This window comes from Caloenas nicobarica, chromosome 15 (genome assembly GCF_036013445.1).
Source record: "Caloenas nicobarica isolate bCalNic1 chromosome 15, bCalNic1.hap1, whole genome shotgun sequence".
NCBI classification, from domain to species: Eukaryota; Metazoa; Chordata; class Aves; order Columbiformes; family Columbidae; genus Caloenas; species Caloenas nicobarica.
In genome coordinates this window covers 4,671,832-4,685,568 of record NC_088259.1, presented here as the reverse complement: position 1 = coordinate 4,685,568, position 13,737 = coordinate 4,671,832, and the positions used below count along the sequence as shown (strand labels likewise).

Below are 13,737 nucleotides of genomic sequence, written 5' to 3'. Positions count from 1 at the left end.
GTCTAAAACACATAATTCTTGGGGCTTTTGTGCCAGAGAAGACAACAAAGCAACCTCTGAGAGCTGCTGCAACCTGCTGAGTGTAGCTGTGGGCACTCCAAACTATTTTCAGACATGGGGAGACATAAAGCACTCATCTGCTCTTGTGAGATTGCTCGGGGGCCTTTGCTGGAGATGCGATGAAAGGAGGAGTCTTGTCCTGTAGAAATATGGATGTGACTCATTTCACATTAAGCACAAGATCATCTTAAAATCCAAAGCCTGAGGTTTTCCCCGCTGATGCAAGTGGAGCTCTTTCACAGTCACGCAAATTAACGGAAAGGACTTTGAAAGGCCTCTGAAAATCCTTGCAAAACTTTTACTTTCTCTTGGACTTTGCCTTTATCCTGCAGTGCCCCACGTGTGCTGGCTTTGAGGACAAGCCTGGCTGCATTCCTTGGTCTGAATTTCCTTCCTGGAGCCCAGTGAGGAGGAGGACCTGGTGTATTTGAGATGCGCTTCTCGTGTGCAGGGAGAGCAGGGAAGTCCGAATGGTTCCTCACATCTGGGTGGCTCCAGGCAGGTCCGTGTCCCTCAGGGGTACCGTGTGTGGTAGCTCTGCCTGGAGGGTTACGCAGGGCTGCGCACCCCAGAACCCGCAGTTCGGTGTGTCCTGGCTGCCGTCTCAGCAAGTGTTTGGTGCTCAGTGCTCTGTCTCCATCCCACCAGCGGCCCATCTTGTGGCAGCAGCGACCACCCCTGAAGCAAATTGGCACCTGCAGAGACCAGTTTGCAGAGCGGTGCCCGACCAGGCTCTGCTGGAGTCTGTTAAGGAGACGCATTAGAAATGCAGCCAGCGAGGCAGGGAGCTGAAATGTCCTGGAGCATGGGGTTGCAGGGTTTGTGTCGGCGGTTTTGCACACAGAGCCTTCCTCTCCCTTCTTAGGTGGGTATTGCACCACCGAGTTGATGGACAAACCTGGTTGCCCTGGCACAGGGAATCTACATGGTCTCTGCTGCTGTGTCCTTGGCTAAATCTGCCGTCAGCCAAAACAGTGTTTCACCTACAGCACCCAGCCGAGCCCCCAAATAGCACCCGCGGGCTGCCTGCCTGCCTACCTGCCTTACATGGGAAGCCTTCCAGATGGGACAGCCTGTGCTACGCTTCCCTCCTAACGTGTTTATCTCTTACTAAAGGTTGTAATTAGATCCTATGTGGCAGCAGAGCAAAGGGATGTCCCTCTCCCTGCCCTGTTCTGCAGGTCGATGCTGGGCTGGGGGCTGGGTTGTCCAGGGCCTGCCCACAGTGCCCAGCAGACCCCGGTGCAGAGATCTTCAGGTGAGGGATTAGTGATCTGGGATGCTCCAGCTTGCATTTTGGAAGCATTATAGTTGTCTTTTAAGAGATATTTCATAGCAAGGGTCATAGCTGAGAGGCAGAGCTGCACACACAGTGATACTGGACGTCTGGACCCAAAGAGGTTTGCACAGCGCTGGCCTGGATGTTGCTGCACCTGTGGTGTAGATGCACCGAGGACAACCTCTGCACGGCGAGGGAAGGCAATTAGCATGCAGCCAGATGCAACAGAAGCCGATGCTCTTCCTTCCAGCTAGATCAGTTACAACTGCTCAGTTCAGCACTGAAATAATCTCTTGGATCTTTGACCCTCAAATAATAAAATAAAAAAGAAAACTCTGATTTCCTGGTTCCTCTTTACTAGCTGAGAGCCCTGCTGTAAGGGACCTTGTCTAATGGTTTCACATGTATTTAGCTCAAAGTGATTCTCTTGGTCATGATGGGGAAAGGAGAGGAAGCTGCTCAGATGCCAGAGCTGAGAATAATGTCCTGGGCAATGGTTCTCATTCCCACACTTTTCTTTTTCTTTGCATTCTTGTTTCTGTCCTCTTCGAACTTAAAAGGGACCAAGCTTGCATAAAGGGTGAAGCAAGGGATCCCCTTGCGGGAGCCACTTATGGGAAGACACACTGCCCTGTGCACATCAGTGCAGGTGTTGATAGATGTAATTGCTGCAGAGTGCCATGGAAGGCAGGAGTATAACTAGAATAATAGAATCACAGAATGATTTGGGTTGAAGGGCCCTTCCCAGCTGCCCCAGTGCCACCCCTGCCATGAGCAGGGACATCTGCACCAGCTCAGGTTGCTCAGAGCCCCGTCCAGCCTGTCCTGGGATGTCTCCAGGGATGGTTCATCCACCACCTCTCTGGCCAACCTGGGCCAGGCTCTCACCACCCTCAGTGTCAAAAATTCCTTCATCATGTCTGGCGTGAATCTCCTCTCCTTTAATTTAAAACCATCGCCCCTTGTCCTATTGCAACAGGTCCTGCTAAAAAGTCTGCTGCTAAAAAGCAGCAGATCCATGAGTAGCTTTTGAATGGGATGGTCCAAGTGTAACCACCAGTTCTGAAACCCCTGTACTACATGGGGCAGGAGGTGTAGAGCATCAATCAGTGGGGTTCTCCCAACTCTTACGCTGTTCCCACCAGGACTGTGTCTGCTGTTGGAGTGTGTGGCCACCGTCACACTGACACCGAGTGGCACAGATTTACATGAGAAATTATGGTGTTTCTCTATGCATTTCTGCAATGTGGGAGCCCTCCTCCTATTTGTGTTGCTGGGGGAAGGGGGAGCAGTGGTTAGTTTTAGCTAGAATTCAGTACATATTTTTTGTATGCTCTGGACTGTTTGAGATATTAAAGAAGTGAGGTTGCTGTTCCCAACTTAGACAGAGCCTGGCTGCAGTCCTAAGGGAGGTCATGGTGTGGAGGTGCTTCCTGGCTTCCCCCCAGCACCAGTGGTTTTCATTTGGCTGCACATCCTCAAGGGGACACTTTTCCAGGGGGACTATCAGCTGAGAGTGACAGCTTTATTCTTCGATGGATCACTAATTTTTCAGTGCTGAGTGCCTTGGGGAGAGTCCTGGGAAAGTGTCTCCCTCCTGGGTATGGGAAACCGCTGCTCTGCGGAGTGTGAAGTAATTTCAAATTCTTCATTAACCTCCCAATCTGCTGGGAGTGCCACCTCATTTGCATGGCTGAAGCGTTGTGTCATGTTAAAATGGGCTGGTTTTTACTTTGGTAGCAAACGATTTCCATAGGGATGCAATATTCCCGTTCCATCTCTGGATGCAGCTCTTGGCTCTTCTTCCCATCCCTGTGTCTAATGGCAAAGTCCCACTGAACTGGCACTGGGGCTGCAGGAGTCCAGAGCTGTTCCACAGAGGACCATGGAGAGAATAATGCAGAGCAGGCATGGCAGTGAACAAATACACACGAGTATATTTATCTATGACCTTGGAAAATAAGACAGCCCTTGGCATCCCATCGCGGTCCATCAGTCGGTAGGTATTTAAAGGCTGAGTGTTGCTACACGCCAACACTGGCCAATGTTTCATGCAAATGTATCTGCAGACATAAGTGCGTATGAGCAAGGGTGCTGCACCATAAATCCCAGATTTCTCTTGAGCATGTGCACTCTTAGCTTTGGTTCTTTTAGACCTTTTTTGCCTCTCTCTACTCTGAAAGTACCGTGTATTTCCACTGCATGCATTCGATCGCTGTCAGGTGTAGTGATCTGCACAAGGATGGGGACTTTGGGCTAAATTTTCCTACTATTGGAGAACTTTAGTCCAGGATTGGATTTCTGGGGTTTGGTCATTCTGTGCTTGGAAGGGCAGGTGAGGACATACATGTTGTTCAGAGCAGTAAGTATCTGGTTTTGTAGTGTCACTCTTACTTTGTACTGCTTGTACAGTAACAAATATTGCCTTGTTTTTCCAGGGAAGGGAATGAACCTGAGGATTCTGCAAAAATCACATACAGCGAGTTGCTGCACAAAGTCTGTCAGTTCGCCAATGCCCTCCGCAGCCAAGGTACGTGGCTGAAGCAATAGGAGCACTGGATGCTGGGAAGGTGTTACACCAGGGTTTTGGAGATTGGGTTCATTTTCTGAATGGTTGCCACTCTGTTGAGAAATTCTGTGCAAAATGCTTCACTTGTCTGTCTGCTTCCACAGTTGTAAAGCGAGGTGGATGCAGATTTGCTCTGCAATGTACTTTTTGGAGCTTAGGGACATGGTTTAGTGCTAGATTTAAGTTATAGTTGGACTCGATAGATCTTAAGGGTCTCTTTCAACCAAAATGATTCTATGATGTGGAGATTCATGTCTGGCTCTGTCTGTGAAAGCGAATCAGTGTTGGTCACGTCAGCTGTACAAGGGAGAAACCCGTGCTCTAAACTTTCTGCTTTGGGGTTTTCCAGCGAGCAGTGCGTGCTGGTTACCTTTCTGCCTCCTTTGAGGCCTCTGTTTGGGAACGTGGAGTGTTCATTGCAGTCGTCTTACAAGAGCCACAGGGCTTCAAAGGCAAAACCCAAGGCTGGTTCAGCTTTTAACTCCAGCCGAAGCTTTCGTATGTGCATATAAGTGTTGATTTAAAATCATTAGTTTCTTTCTGTATCCTGTTCTTTTGACACATGACATCTTCGTTTGGATGAACGCCACATTCATTTTTCCTCCACAGGCGTGAAGAAAGGAGACCGAATTTCCATCTACATGCCAATGATCCTGGAGCTGGTTGTAGCCATGCTGGCCTGCACCAGGATCGGAGCTGTGCACTCCATTGTGGTAGGGATGAGCTCTCTGTGTTGCTCTCAGAGCTGAGCTGTTGGGGCAGAGCAGCTCTTGTTTTGGGGAGACTGGGGGAAGAAGGAGCTGGAAAATATGGGAAATTAAATTAAGGTGCTGTTTCCCAGCCCTTTTCTGCATTAACTGTAGAAGGAGCTCCTTTAGCTTTCTCCATCAGTGCCTGGCAGTATCGTTTACCATGGGTGAACTGCACAGCTGCTGTTGGGTGTTTTGGGTTGGTTTTTTTGTGTGTGTCCTTGCTGATTTGTTCGTGTGATCTCTGTCAGTTTGCAGGTTTCTCAGCAGATTCTCTCTGCGAGCGGATTCTTGATTGCGGTTGTTCTCTCCTCATCACGGCAGGTAAAACACACTTCTGTGCCTCTGAGCTGTTACTAGTGCTTGTCTGAGAAGTCTTTATTTTAAAAGGCAAATGCACTTGGAAGAGGAAGGGGCAGTGGATCAGCTGAGCAGCCGCAAAGCCGACATGCTGCTTGTAGCTGTGCTTGAGTCCTGTTTTCCACTTTGAACGTACAGTGAAGCATCTGAGCAGCCCTCCTGCTTTGTCCTGTTGTGCATGATGTCACCAGCTGCTAATGACATGTTTCTAAATGCTTCTCATCCATGTTCCTCATTGAAATCAGCCAGATGTTTGCAAGATGTATCCTTTATGAGGCAGTTGTAATATGAGAATTCCCTCTTCCCAATTTTAAGGAATTTTCTGTTGCAACTGTTGCCTGGTAAAGCAAGGGATCAAGGGAGGGGTAGTGTTTGCATGTAAGCCCGCCGCATTTCCCCAACTGTTTTTTTCAATAGCGCAAAAAATAGTGGGTTCATTAATAGGTCCACAGTATGGAAAGGACCCACTAAACTTTGCAACCTGTGTTCTGGCCACACTGGATTATTCCCCAGAGAATATTCCCAGGAGACTTGTCGGTTAAAGTTGGAACCTCTCCCAGGGAAGGAATTTCACCATTTCTCTTGGCATCTGTTTCTCTAGGCTAAAAGGGCATATTAGGAAACTTTTCCCAGCAGCTGCCTGTCTGCTTTCCCTCACTCCACTGCATGAGCTCTGCTCTGCCCTCCTGAAACTGCTTTTTGATTCCCTCTAATGTTGTTTGACCATTTTGCAGATGCCTTTTTTCGAGGGGACAAGCTGATCAACTTGAAGCAGATTGCAGATGAAGCTCTCCAGAAATGTAAAGACAAGTAAGTGTGGATTCCCTTGTAAGAAGGGCTTTGCTGGAATCTGCTCCTGCACAAATGGAAGTGTTGATAGGTGGGCAGACTCGGCAGCAGGTCAGACACAAGCTGCGCTACAGAACCACGGACTGGTTGGAGTTGGAAGGGACCTCTGGAGATCACTCCAGATGTGGCCTCACCAGGGCAGAGCAGAGGTCATGAGCCTTTCAGAAGTAATACACGCTTCGACTCCCTTGTCTTAAAAATATTTTCTTTTAACTCTCTTCTTGTCTGTTCTGACCTGAAGACCCACATATTGGGTGGGAGGATTTGCTGGAGGCAGACTGATCCACCACTGTTATGGCCCGTGGCAGATCTCCCAGTTCTGCAGCAGCAGCTCGTGAAGTGGGAGGGAATAATGCACCGTGGCACCAGTTGTGACCAGTTGGACACAGTGCCGTGGGGCATGTTGAGACTTAAATCTTGCTCCAAAGCCCCTAATTCAACAATAATGAAATAAACCAGAAATGATTCAAGTTTGGGAAATGGCTGTGTAAACAGGGACGGGCACTCCAGCTGACAAGCACCAACATGTGCGCAGGATCAGCGCCTGACTGCGCACAAATGTATGGTGAAGCTGCTTTATTTTTTTAAGTATCTTCACTGAGATACTGTAAACCATAGAGGTAGACAGATCTGTCATGAGATTTTACAGAAAGGGAAATAATCATATGAAATGACTTTGCCAAGCTTACAGACACAATGTCTGTGTAGCTTGTGTGAGACTGAATGTGGTCTTGTTAGATCAAACATGAAAATTCAGGGCAGATGCTCTGCATGTTAAAAATTCAAACTCTTGAAAAGCATTTAAAACTCTAAAACTTGAACACGTAAGTTCATGTGTCTGTAAAATTAGGCACCTGGGAGGACAGAAGTGATCTGAAGTTGGGAATTAACTAATGGAGACAGCATGTTGTTACCCTGACAGGGCTGAAGGGAGATAAGATCGTTGTGCTATAGGTAGGCTGTGTTGGCCCTCGTGAGGGGACAAACGCCTGCTCTTTTCCTTGATGTGTAATTCGGCTTTGGAAGCCTTTCCTCCTTCTGAATCAGGCAGCTGGTCATGCATAGGGATGGGAGCAGCCACCTCATATCTCCAGAGTGCTGTGGGAGATCTTGTTTGTGGTCACAGGTGGTAAAACTTGGGATTTGGGTGGAACCTCCCCAGCAGTGACCTGTGAGAGATGCTCGGGGGATTCCCACTTCCTCCATAGGAACCACACCGGATAAATCCCCAGTGAGCCGTGACCTTTCCTGTTCTCCCAGCGATGTTCCTGTGGCTGGTGTCCCTGGCAATTCATGATGTGCTTGGAGTTTGCACAGCAGCATGTGCTTCAGCTCAACAAAAGCAACCCAGGCATCTGCTTGGACTCTGGTGCTGCCCATAAAGCCCATGATGCGCAGGCTCTACCCCTGCCCAAACAGCCCGATCTGACAGCTCCTGCCTTTTACAGGGGCTCCCCTTTGAAAAAGTGCATCGTGGTGAAGCACCTGGGGAGGGAAGAGCTTGCGGTGGACGGGACATGCAGCAAGTCTCCCCCTCTCAAAAGGCTGTGCCAGGACGTACAGGTATGCTCCTGGCGGGGGTGAGGGGTTTATTGCTTTGTGCATGAGCCCAGCAAATCAATCAGTGCAAAGCCACTGCAGTGATTCATGTGGATGCTCCCGGTCACTGACTCCTGCTCCTGTTTCCTCCCCTCCATGCTGTTGTTGCATTACAAGTGGTGTGAAAAAGGGTTTCATTGCCTTACCAAGGTCCTCTCCCCGCTGCTTCCATTACCACCATCACTTGCTGCCAGGCTGCAGCACCCCTGAGTGCAGCGGGTACACCTGCCAAAGCCACGAGGACGAGCTGCCCCTTTTCCTCCACCCAGTGAAGGACTTTACCTTCCTAATCCTGTATTTATCTCCCTATTTGTGTGAGGAGCAATGCCTTCCTGCACTGTCGCTGTGACAGTGGCAGTGGGAGAGGAAAACCAGGATATTTGTGCTCGTGGCGTGGGTTCAACACAGCCCACCAGCATGACAACAGCCAGACGCTGAGAATCGTGCAGTCTCTGTCACTGGCTCAGTCACTGTGTGAGCTGTTGGGGCTGGGGCTTTCCCTGGCAACTGAAACCAGATGAAAGGATGTGGTGGGATGGGGATGGAAAGAGGGGAAGGAGTTGCGAAGCCCTGGCTGCCCGCTGAGCTCCTGAGGCTGCTGTGCAGCCCTGCTGTGCCCGCATCCTGCTGCCTGCATCCGCTGGAGGGACAAGGTGCTTTTGCTGCTGAACTGCCCCGTGCCTTGCAATAGTGTCCTCTGTCCCTGTGTGTTTGGTGATTACTTGCACTGGGTTATCCCCAGGCTGGTGCCTGCTCAGAGGTGGGGTGTATTTGGGGAGTGCATCTGACTGAGGGATGGTCTGTGCGCATCCCTGGACAAGAAGTGCAGCAGATTCTGTATTGAGTTAATTTTCCTTGCTCGGCTGTGTTAATTTTACTGGGGTGTTTCTTGGTGTTGGCCAGCCTGGCCATGTCACGTTGGCCTCCTCTGCCCCTTCTCTGGTGAAGGCAGGGTAGCTGCAAAGGGTGGGAGAACTGGAGCAGAGCAGCCTTTCGGTGTGAGGTTTCCCTGGTCGGGAGGTGACAGAGAAGCCTGTCCCTGAACTAGTTGCTGGTGGTGAGGTTCTTGTGCAGAAGAGGAGGAGGCTGGAGGGGCTCTCTTACCCTTTGGTTCTTGCTGCTCTACTTGTTCAGACACTTTATTAAAGATTACTTTCCCTTAGGGGTGCATTTTTACTGTGCTGTTGGCTTGTGTAACACTGTGGGACAGTCCGTGGGCTGTGCGCCGGCTCTGTGCTTCTGTACCCAGCTGGCTGCATGTGGGGGTGGCCTCTGTGACCTGCTGTGGTGGCAGCGGGTACCCAGGGAAGGCGATGGAGATGAACAAGCGTTTGCTCAGAGGGCATCTCCTGGCCTGGCCCCACATCCCAGCGCTCTCCACCTGCCAGGATGGTTTCCCAGCATCCAGGCCCGTGGGCTTCCAGCTCCTTGCCTGCAAAGCCCAGTGTGGATCCTCTGCTTCTCAACTTTCATATCCTCTTTGTGGATTTTTAACAGGAAAAAAAGACAGAGAGCTCACAGAGACTCCATCCCAAGGTATTTACACACAGCACTGCCTTCCTTCTCCTGGCACCTCCCCGCCGCTTCCCCGTCCAGCTCTCCACCTCCCTAACCACCCCGGCTGCACGGCCACACGTGCCTTCCTAACCAGGGTACCAGCAGTTGCATGTTAGCCATAGATCCCACTTGGCGCTTGGCCAGAGCTGCCCACAGTTTCGGCGTGAATGCAGTGCCACCAGCTTTGCTGCTGGAAACAAATCTGCATCCATAAAAACCCCCGGAGTGCAGCACGTCAGCGTGCTGTCGGGGAAAAATGTGGAACCTCTGGGATGCGCTGCCAGCATTCGGATGATGGTTCATCTCTCTTCCTTTTAAAAGCAGCTCTTGCGATGTACATCCCGTTGCAGCGAGGCTGGCAGGGATCGCCTGCAGCTTCCCGGCTGCGGCAGCGTGCCACGGGCAGCAAACCTGGAGCTCCAGACCCAACGCGTGGACTCTGCCCATCCAAGGAGCTGCAGCCTCAGGACCCCATGGGCAGGCGGTCCTGGGTCTGGGAGCTGTGTGCTGTGCCGTGGGTCTGAGCAGTGGAGTTTGGGTGGTGAAATGGACGGATTCTTGAAGGAGAGATGCAAGAAAGCGACTGTTGGATGGGCTGGCGTGAGCCCACCTTGGGCTTGGTTGATGTGGTGCGTTGCAGGGAGGTTGCTGGTGGCACAAGCTTGTGGAAACTGGTTTTTTTGGGTCTGTGGGGCCAAGCAGTATGAGCCTGACACACTCCTTGTCCCAGCCAGGAGCCCTGGGCATTCATGAGAGCTTTCCAAGTGGGCTTAGTTATGCCAGGCTGTGAAGCAGCTGGTGTCCCCTGTACCGTGTGTGCAGGAGCTGTGTGCTGGGCCATGCGATCCCGGTACCTCCCAGTGGCACATTGAACACCTTCAGGGCCACAGAGAGTCATGATGTAGCCCCGTGGCTGCTCTCCGTGCCTCCAGACACCCCACTGAGGGAGCAGTGGGGACTCTGTGCCTGCCCAGCGGGCCCTGGCTCTGCAAGGAGGAGATGTTCCTCAGCAAGGCTCTGGCTCAGTGTTCGTGGCCTTGCAGAGATGTCTGTGCTTCCTGGGCTGGGGAGCTTTGTCTGCTCAACTGCTCCAGATCTTTGAGGAAAGGCAAAAAGGTCAGGTGGAGTTAGGTCTTGTGCTGAACTGAGCCACCCAAGAGGGGCAGCGAGCCAGCACAGCGCTGGAGTGACCTCTGCCTGTCAGCCTTGGTGGCTCTGTTACAGCTCTGGCATTCTCCAGCAGCTCCTTCAGGTGGCCGGTGCTGTGTGAGTCCACATTGGAGCAGTTCCTTCTCATCAGGGTAATTACCTTAAAAGAAGGAAAACAGATTTTTTGGGTCTGTGGGGCCAAGCAGTATGAGCCTGACACACTCCTTGTCCCAGCAAGGAGTGCAGGAGCGGTGGGTGTGTGGATGTGTCGGGGGAAATTCGCTGCTTTGCTCTTTCGGGGACAGCCCAAGGGGCAGGAGGAGCCCTTTGCTGTGAGAGCGCAGGGCAGCTGCTGCCGCAGCCCCTGTCCTGCCTGCTGCTGAGAGGGATCTGTCGGCGTTGCCAGTGGTTTGGACAGTTTGCTTCAGGTTTTGCAGCCAGACCAAGCTTAAAGGTTTTCCTCATGGCTTTGGGCTGAGAAAAGGAGCTTCTGGAGTGGGAGCTGCAGCTCTGGTGCATGGTTTGCAGCAAACAGCTCCGGGGCAGAAGCTGTGCTGTGAACACCTGCCTGGATGGCCCGTGAAGGGTGTGAAGTCGAGGCTGCAGCCCCTCATCCCCCATCTCTGGTTTTGAGGGGCCTGTTTCTAATCTTCTGCCTTTCTCAGATCCCCTGGAATCCTGCCATGGACATGTGGTGGCACGAGCTGATGAGCAGTGCCAGCACGGAGTGCGAGCCGGAGTGGTGCGACTCGGAGGACGAACTCTTCATCCTCTACACAAGTGGCTCAACTGGGAAGCCCAAGGTACGGTCCCCACCTGAGTGCCTGTGGGGTGAACTGCAGTGACACCTCGGCTGTGGGAACCAGTGAGGGTCATGTTGGGAGGCCCCAGTAAGAAGAAGAGCTGTGGAGGTCTCGGGCAAGGGGCTATGCTGCTTATTCCTGCCCAGCTGCTGTTAGAGCTCAGTGGACCGGTGGTGCTCAGGATCATAGAATAGTTTGGGTTGGAAGGGACCTTCAAATGTCGTCTGGTTGGGTTGGTCAGGTTGGCCTGGGAGGGTGAGGGCCCTGGTGGGAGTTTGTCCTGACGGTTGTGTGTCTTTTCCTCATAGGGTGTGCTGCATACGGTGGGTGGATACATGCTTTATGCCGCCACCTCATTTAAATACGTGTTTGATTACCAACCCGAGGATGTCTACTGGTGCACAGCCGACATTGGATGGATAACGGGCCATTCCTACCTTGCTTATGGGCCTTTGGCAAACGGGGCAACTAGTGTGTTAGTAAGTGCTGGATGACAGCTGGGTGCTTTTAATCCAAGAAGGCAGAGCTTCAAGGGTGCTGAGCTGCATCCCTGCATTGCTCTGTGCTGAGTGTGCTACTTCCTTGCATGCAGTGCCCTGGGCTCTGCGAGGAGAGGTGACCATCCCCAAGGAGGGTGTGGGTGACTGCTCGGTGGCAGACAGGCTCCTAGTTTGTGTGTGGCTTTTGGGTGGTTAATTTTTCAAACACTCCCCTGTTTCCTTCCCTGAGAACTACAAGCCTTGTGTAGCAGGGGAGCTAGGGCTGCTGTGGGGTAATATCAAAGCTGGATCAGGAGCAGGGAGTGATGTTGTGACTGCAGATGCTGATTTGACAACCTGCATTTAACTCCCATGCCTGTATCTCCCTTGGTGCTGTTCGGCTGTAACTTGTCTATAGACCAGGGAGCCACAGGCCTGTGCCCAAGGCTCCCTGCGGACATGCAAGCAGGAAAATCAGTCCCATTGGAGGAGTCCTTTTTGGGGTTCGTGGTACTTTTGGTTGTGGTTCTGTCCCTGTGTTTGGACCTCTCACCCTGTAGCATGTGGGCTGCTGTCACTGGTAGCCACCCAAGTGTCTGTGCTGCTAGGGTGTTTTAGGGGACATTTGCTAGGGCACCTGGGGTGGGGTGATGCCAAATCCATCCCGAGGAAGCAGTGAGAGGGGTTCCTGCACTGAGGATGCCCGTGGCATTCATGTAAGGACACGCTGGGGTCCCTGTTGCTCTCAGCTCCTGCTCAGGAAGGTGCTGCAGGTTAGTGGCACCAAGGAACAGCTGTGTCACTGCCTTGTCTCCTGCTCAGTTTGAAGGTGTCCCCACCTACCCAGACATCGGTCGAATGTGGAGCGTTGTTGACAAGTACAAAGTGACCAAGTTCTACACAGCACCCACAGCCATCCGGCTGCTGATGAAGCACGGAGAGGAGCCCGTCAAAAAGTGAGTGCTCCTAGTGGGACCAGGGGCCCCAATGTCTTCCCTGAGCAGCAGTTTACTTTCTGAACAAGCCAGGATATTCTGCCTTCTACACAGCAACCTGCAGGCCATGTTGCTGCACTCCCAGCGCTAACTTCATTATGGGACTTCTGAGCAGGTCCTCCTCATGCACCATAAGCTGGAGCTAAGCTCAGAGGTTGCAGGTTCTCCCTGCTCCTGACCTCGCAGAGGTGTGCTGGGCACAGAGCCCAAGGGAAGGAAGGAGCAGAGCCAAGTGGGAGGCACCAAAATTGCAGAGATCTCCTTTGTTCCCCTCTGGAAGAGGGCTGAGAAGGGTGTGAACCATGCCTGGGAGCCCCAAGGACACTTTGGGTAGCCCTGGGGTTCCTGCAGGCTCACTGCGGTGGCTCTCGGTGGCCCTTGGTGGCCTGCTGAGCCCCTGCCAGCCCCCTCCTCTCCACAGGCACAGCAGGAAGACTCTGAAAGTGCTGGGGAGTGTTGGGGAGCCCATCAACCCTGAAGCCTGGCTGTGGTACTACCGCGTGGTGGGAGAAGAGCGGTGTCCCATTGTGGACACGTTCTGGCAGACAGAGACCGTGAGTCCTTGCCTGAGTGTCCCTGGGACCTCTCTTTCGCTTGTGCTCCCTGCAGGGGACGGTTTTGCACAAAGTTTTACACTACAGCAAAACTTCGCAGGTTTGCCGTAGTGTTTCTTGGGCTCTATGTGGACTAGTTGTGTTGCTTACCCAGGAGATTCTGGTGTGGTCTGCAAGTGTTGGGTCCCCTTCTCTTTCTTTTCTGGACCTCAAACAGGCTCCAAGAAGAGACTTTCCTCTCTGAAGGGTCCCTGCCAGGGACCTTGCTTTCCTCTCCATCTTTGTCTCCCCAAGCAGCTCCAAAGCTTCACGCCCGAACATGGGCTCCCTGTCCCCTGCTGTATCCTTCCCAAGGTTCCATCTCCACAACTGCCCCGAGCAGCCTGTGTCTGGTGGGGACATGATGTGACTAGATGCAAACAGCCATGGGACGGGCTGGCGTGGCCCAAACTCACTCATTTTTGCCTCTGTTTGCAGGGTGGCCACATGCTGACACCCCTCCCTGCTGCCACCCCCATGAAGCCGGGCTCTGCCGTGAGTATTGATGTTCCCCCACCTCAGGGGTCATGGCAAGGCCCTGCAGCAGCAGCTGACACTGCCCAGACCCTGGTCTGGGGGTTACCAGCCTGCCAGCATGGTTATGGGACAGTGGTACACATGGGGAGGTGGCCACCACCCCAAATCCCAGGTCTGGCCGTGTGCAGCTGTGCTCACAGGCCCCAGGTGCCACAGCTT

At 52.4% G+C, this 13,737-nt stretch overlaps 1 protein-coding gene across 2 annotated transcripts in view; it reads left to right on the top strand.

The window, feature by feature from the left end:
* The window catches only part of ACSS2 (acyl-CoA synthetase short chain family member 2), a 33,971-nt gene that overhangs the window by 15,128 nt on the left and 5,106 nt on the right, over positions 1 to 13,737 (top strand). Inside the window, exons 3-13 of one of the 2 annotated variants that reach the window (XM_065645375.1) lie at positions 3,778 to 3,869; positions 4,518 to 4,621; positions 4,909 to 4,981; positions 5,752 to 5,827; positions 7,315 to 7,429; positions 8,963 to 9,001; positions 10,837 to 10,974; positions 11,283 to 11,453; positions 12,276 to 12,409; positions 12,870 to 13,002; positions 13,480 to 13,536. In XM_065645375.1, the coding sequence (XP_065501447.1) occupies positions 3,778 to 3,869; positions 4,518 to 4,621; positions 4,909 to 4,981; positions 5,752 to 5,827; positions 7,315 to 7,429; positions 8,963 to 9,001; positions 10,837 to 10,974; positions 11,283 to 11,453; positions 12,276 to 12,409; positions 12,870 to 13,002; positions 13,480 to 13,536 (1,132 nt within the window). The remainder of the gene's footprint in view (positions 1 to 3,777; positions 3,870 to 4,517; positions 4,622 to 4,908; positions 4,982 to 5,751; positions 5,828 to 7,314; positions 7,430 to 8,962; positions 9,002 to 10,836; positions 10,975 to 11,282; positions 11,454 to 12,275; positions 12,410 to 12,869; positions 13,003 to 13,479; positions 13,537 to 13,737) is intronic. The other variant, XM_065645376.1, reaches the window with a different exon arrangement.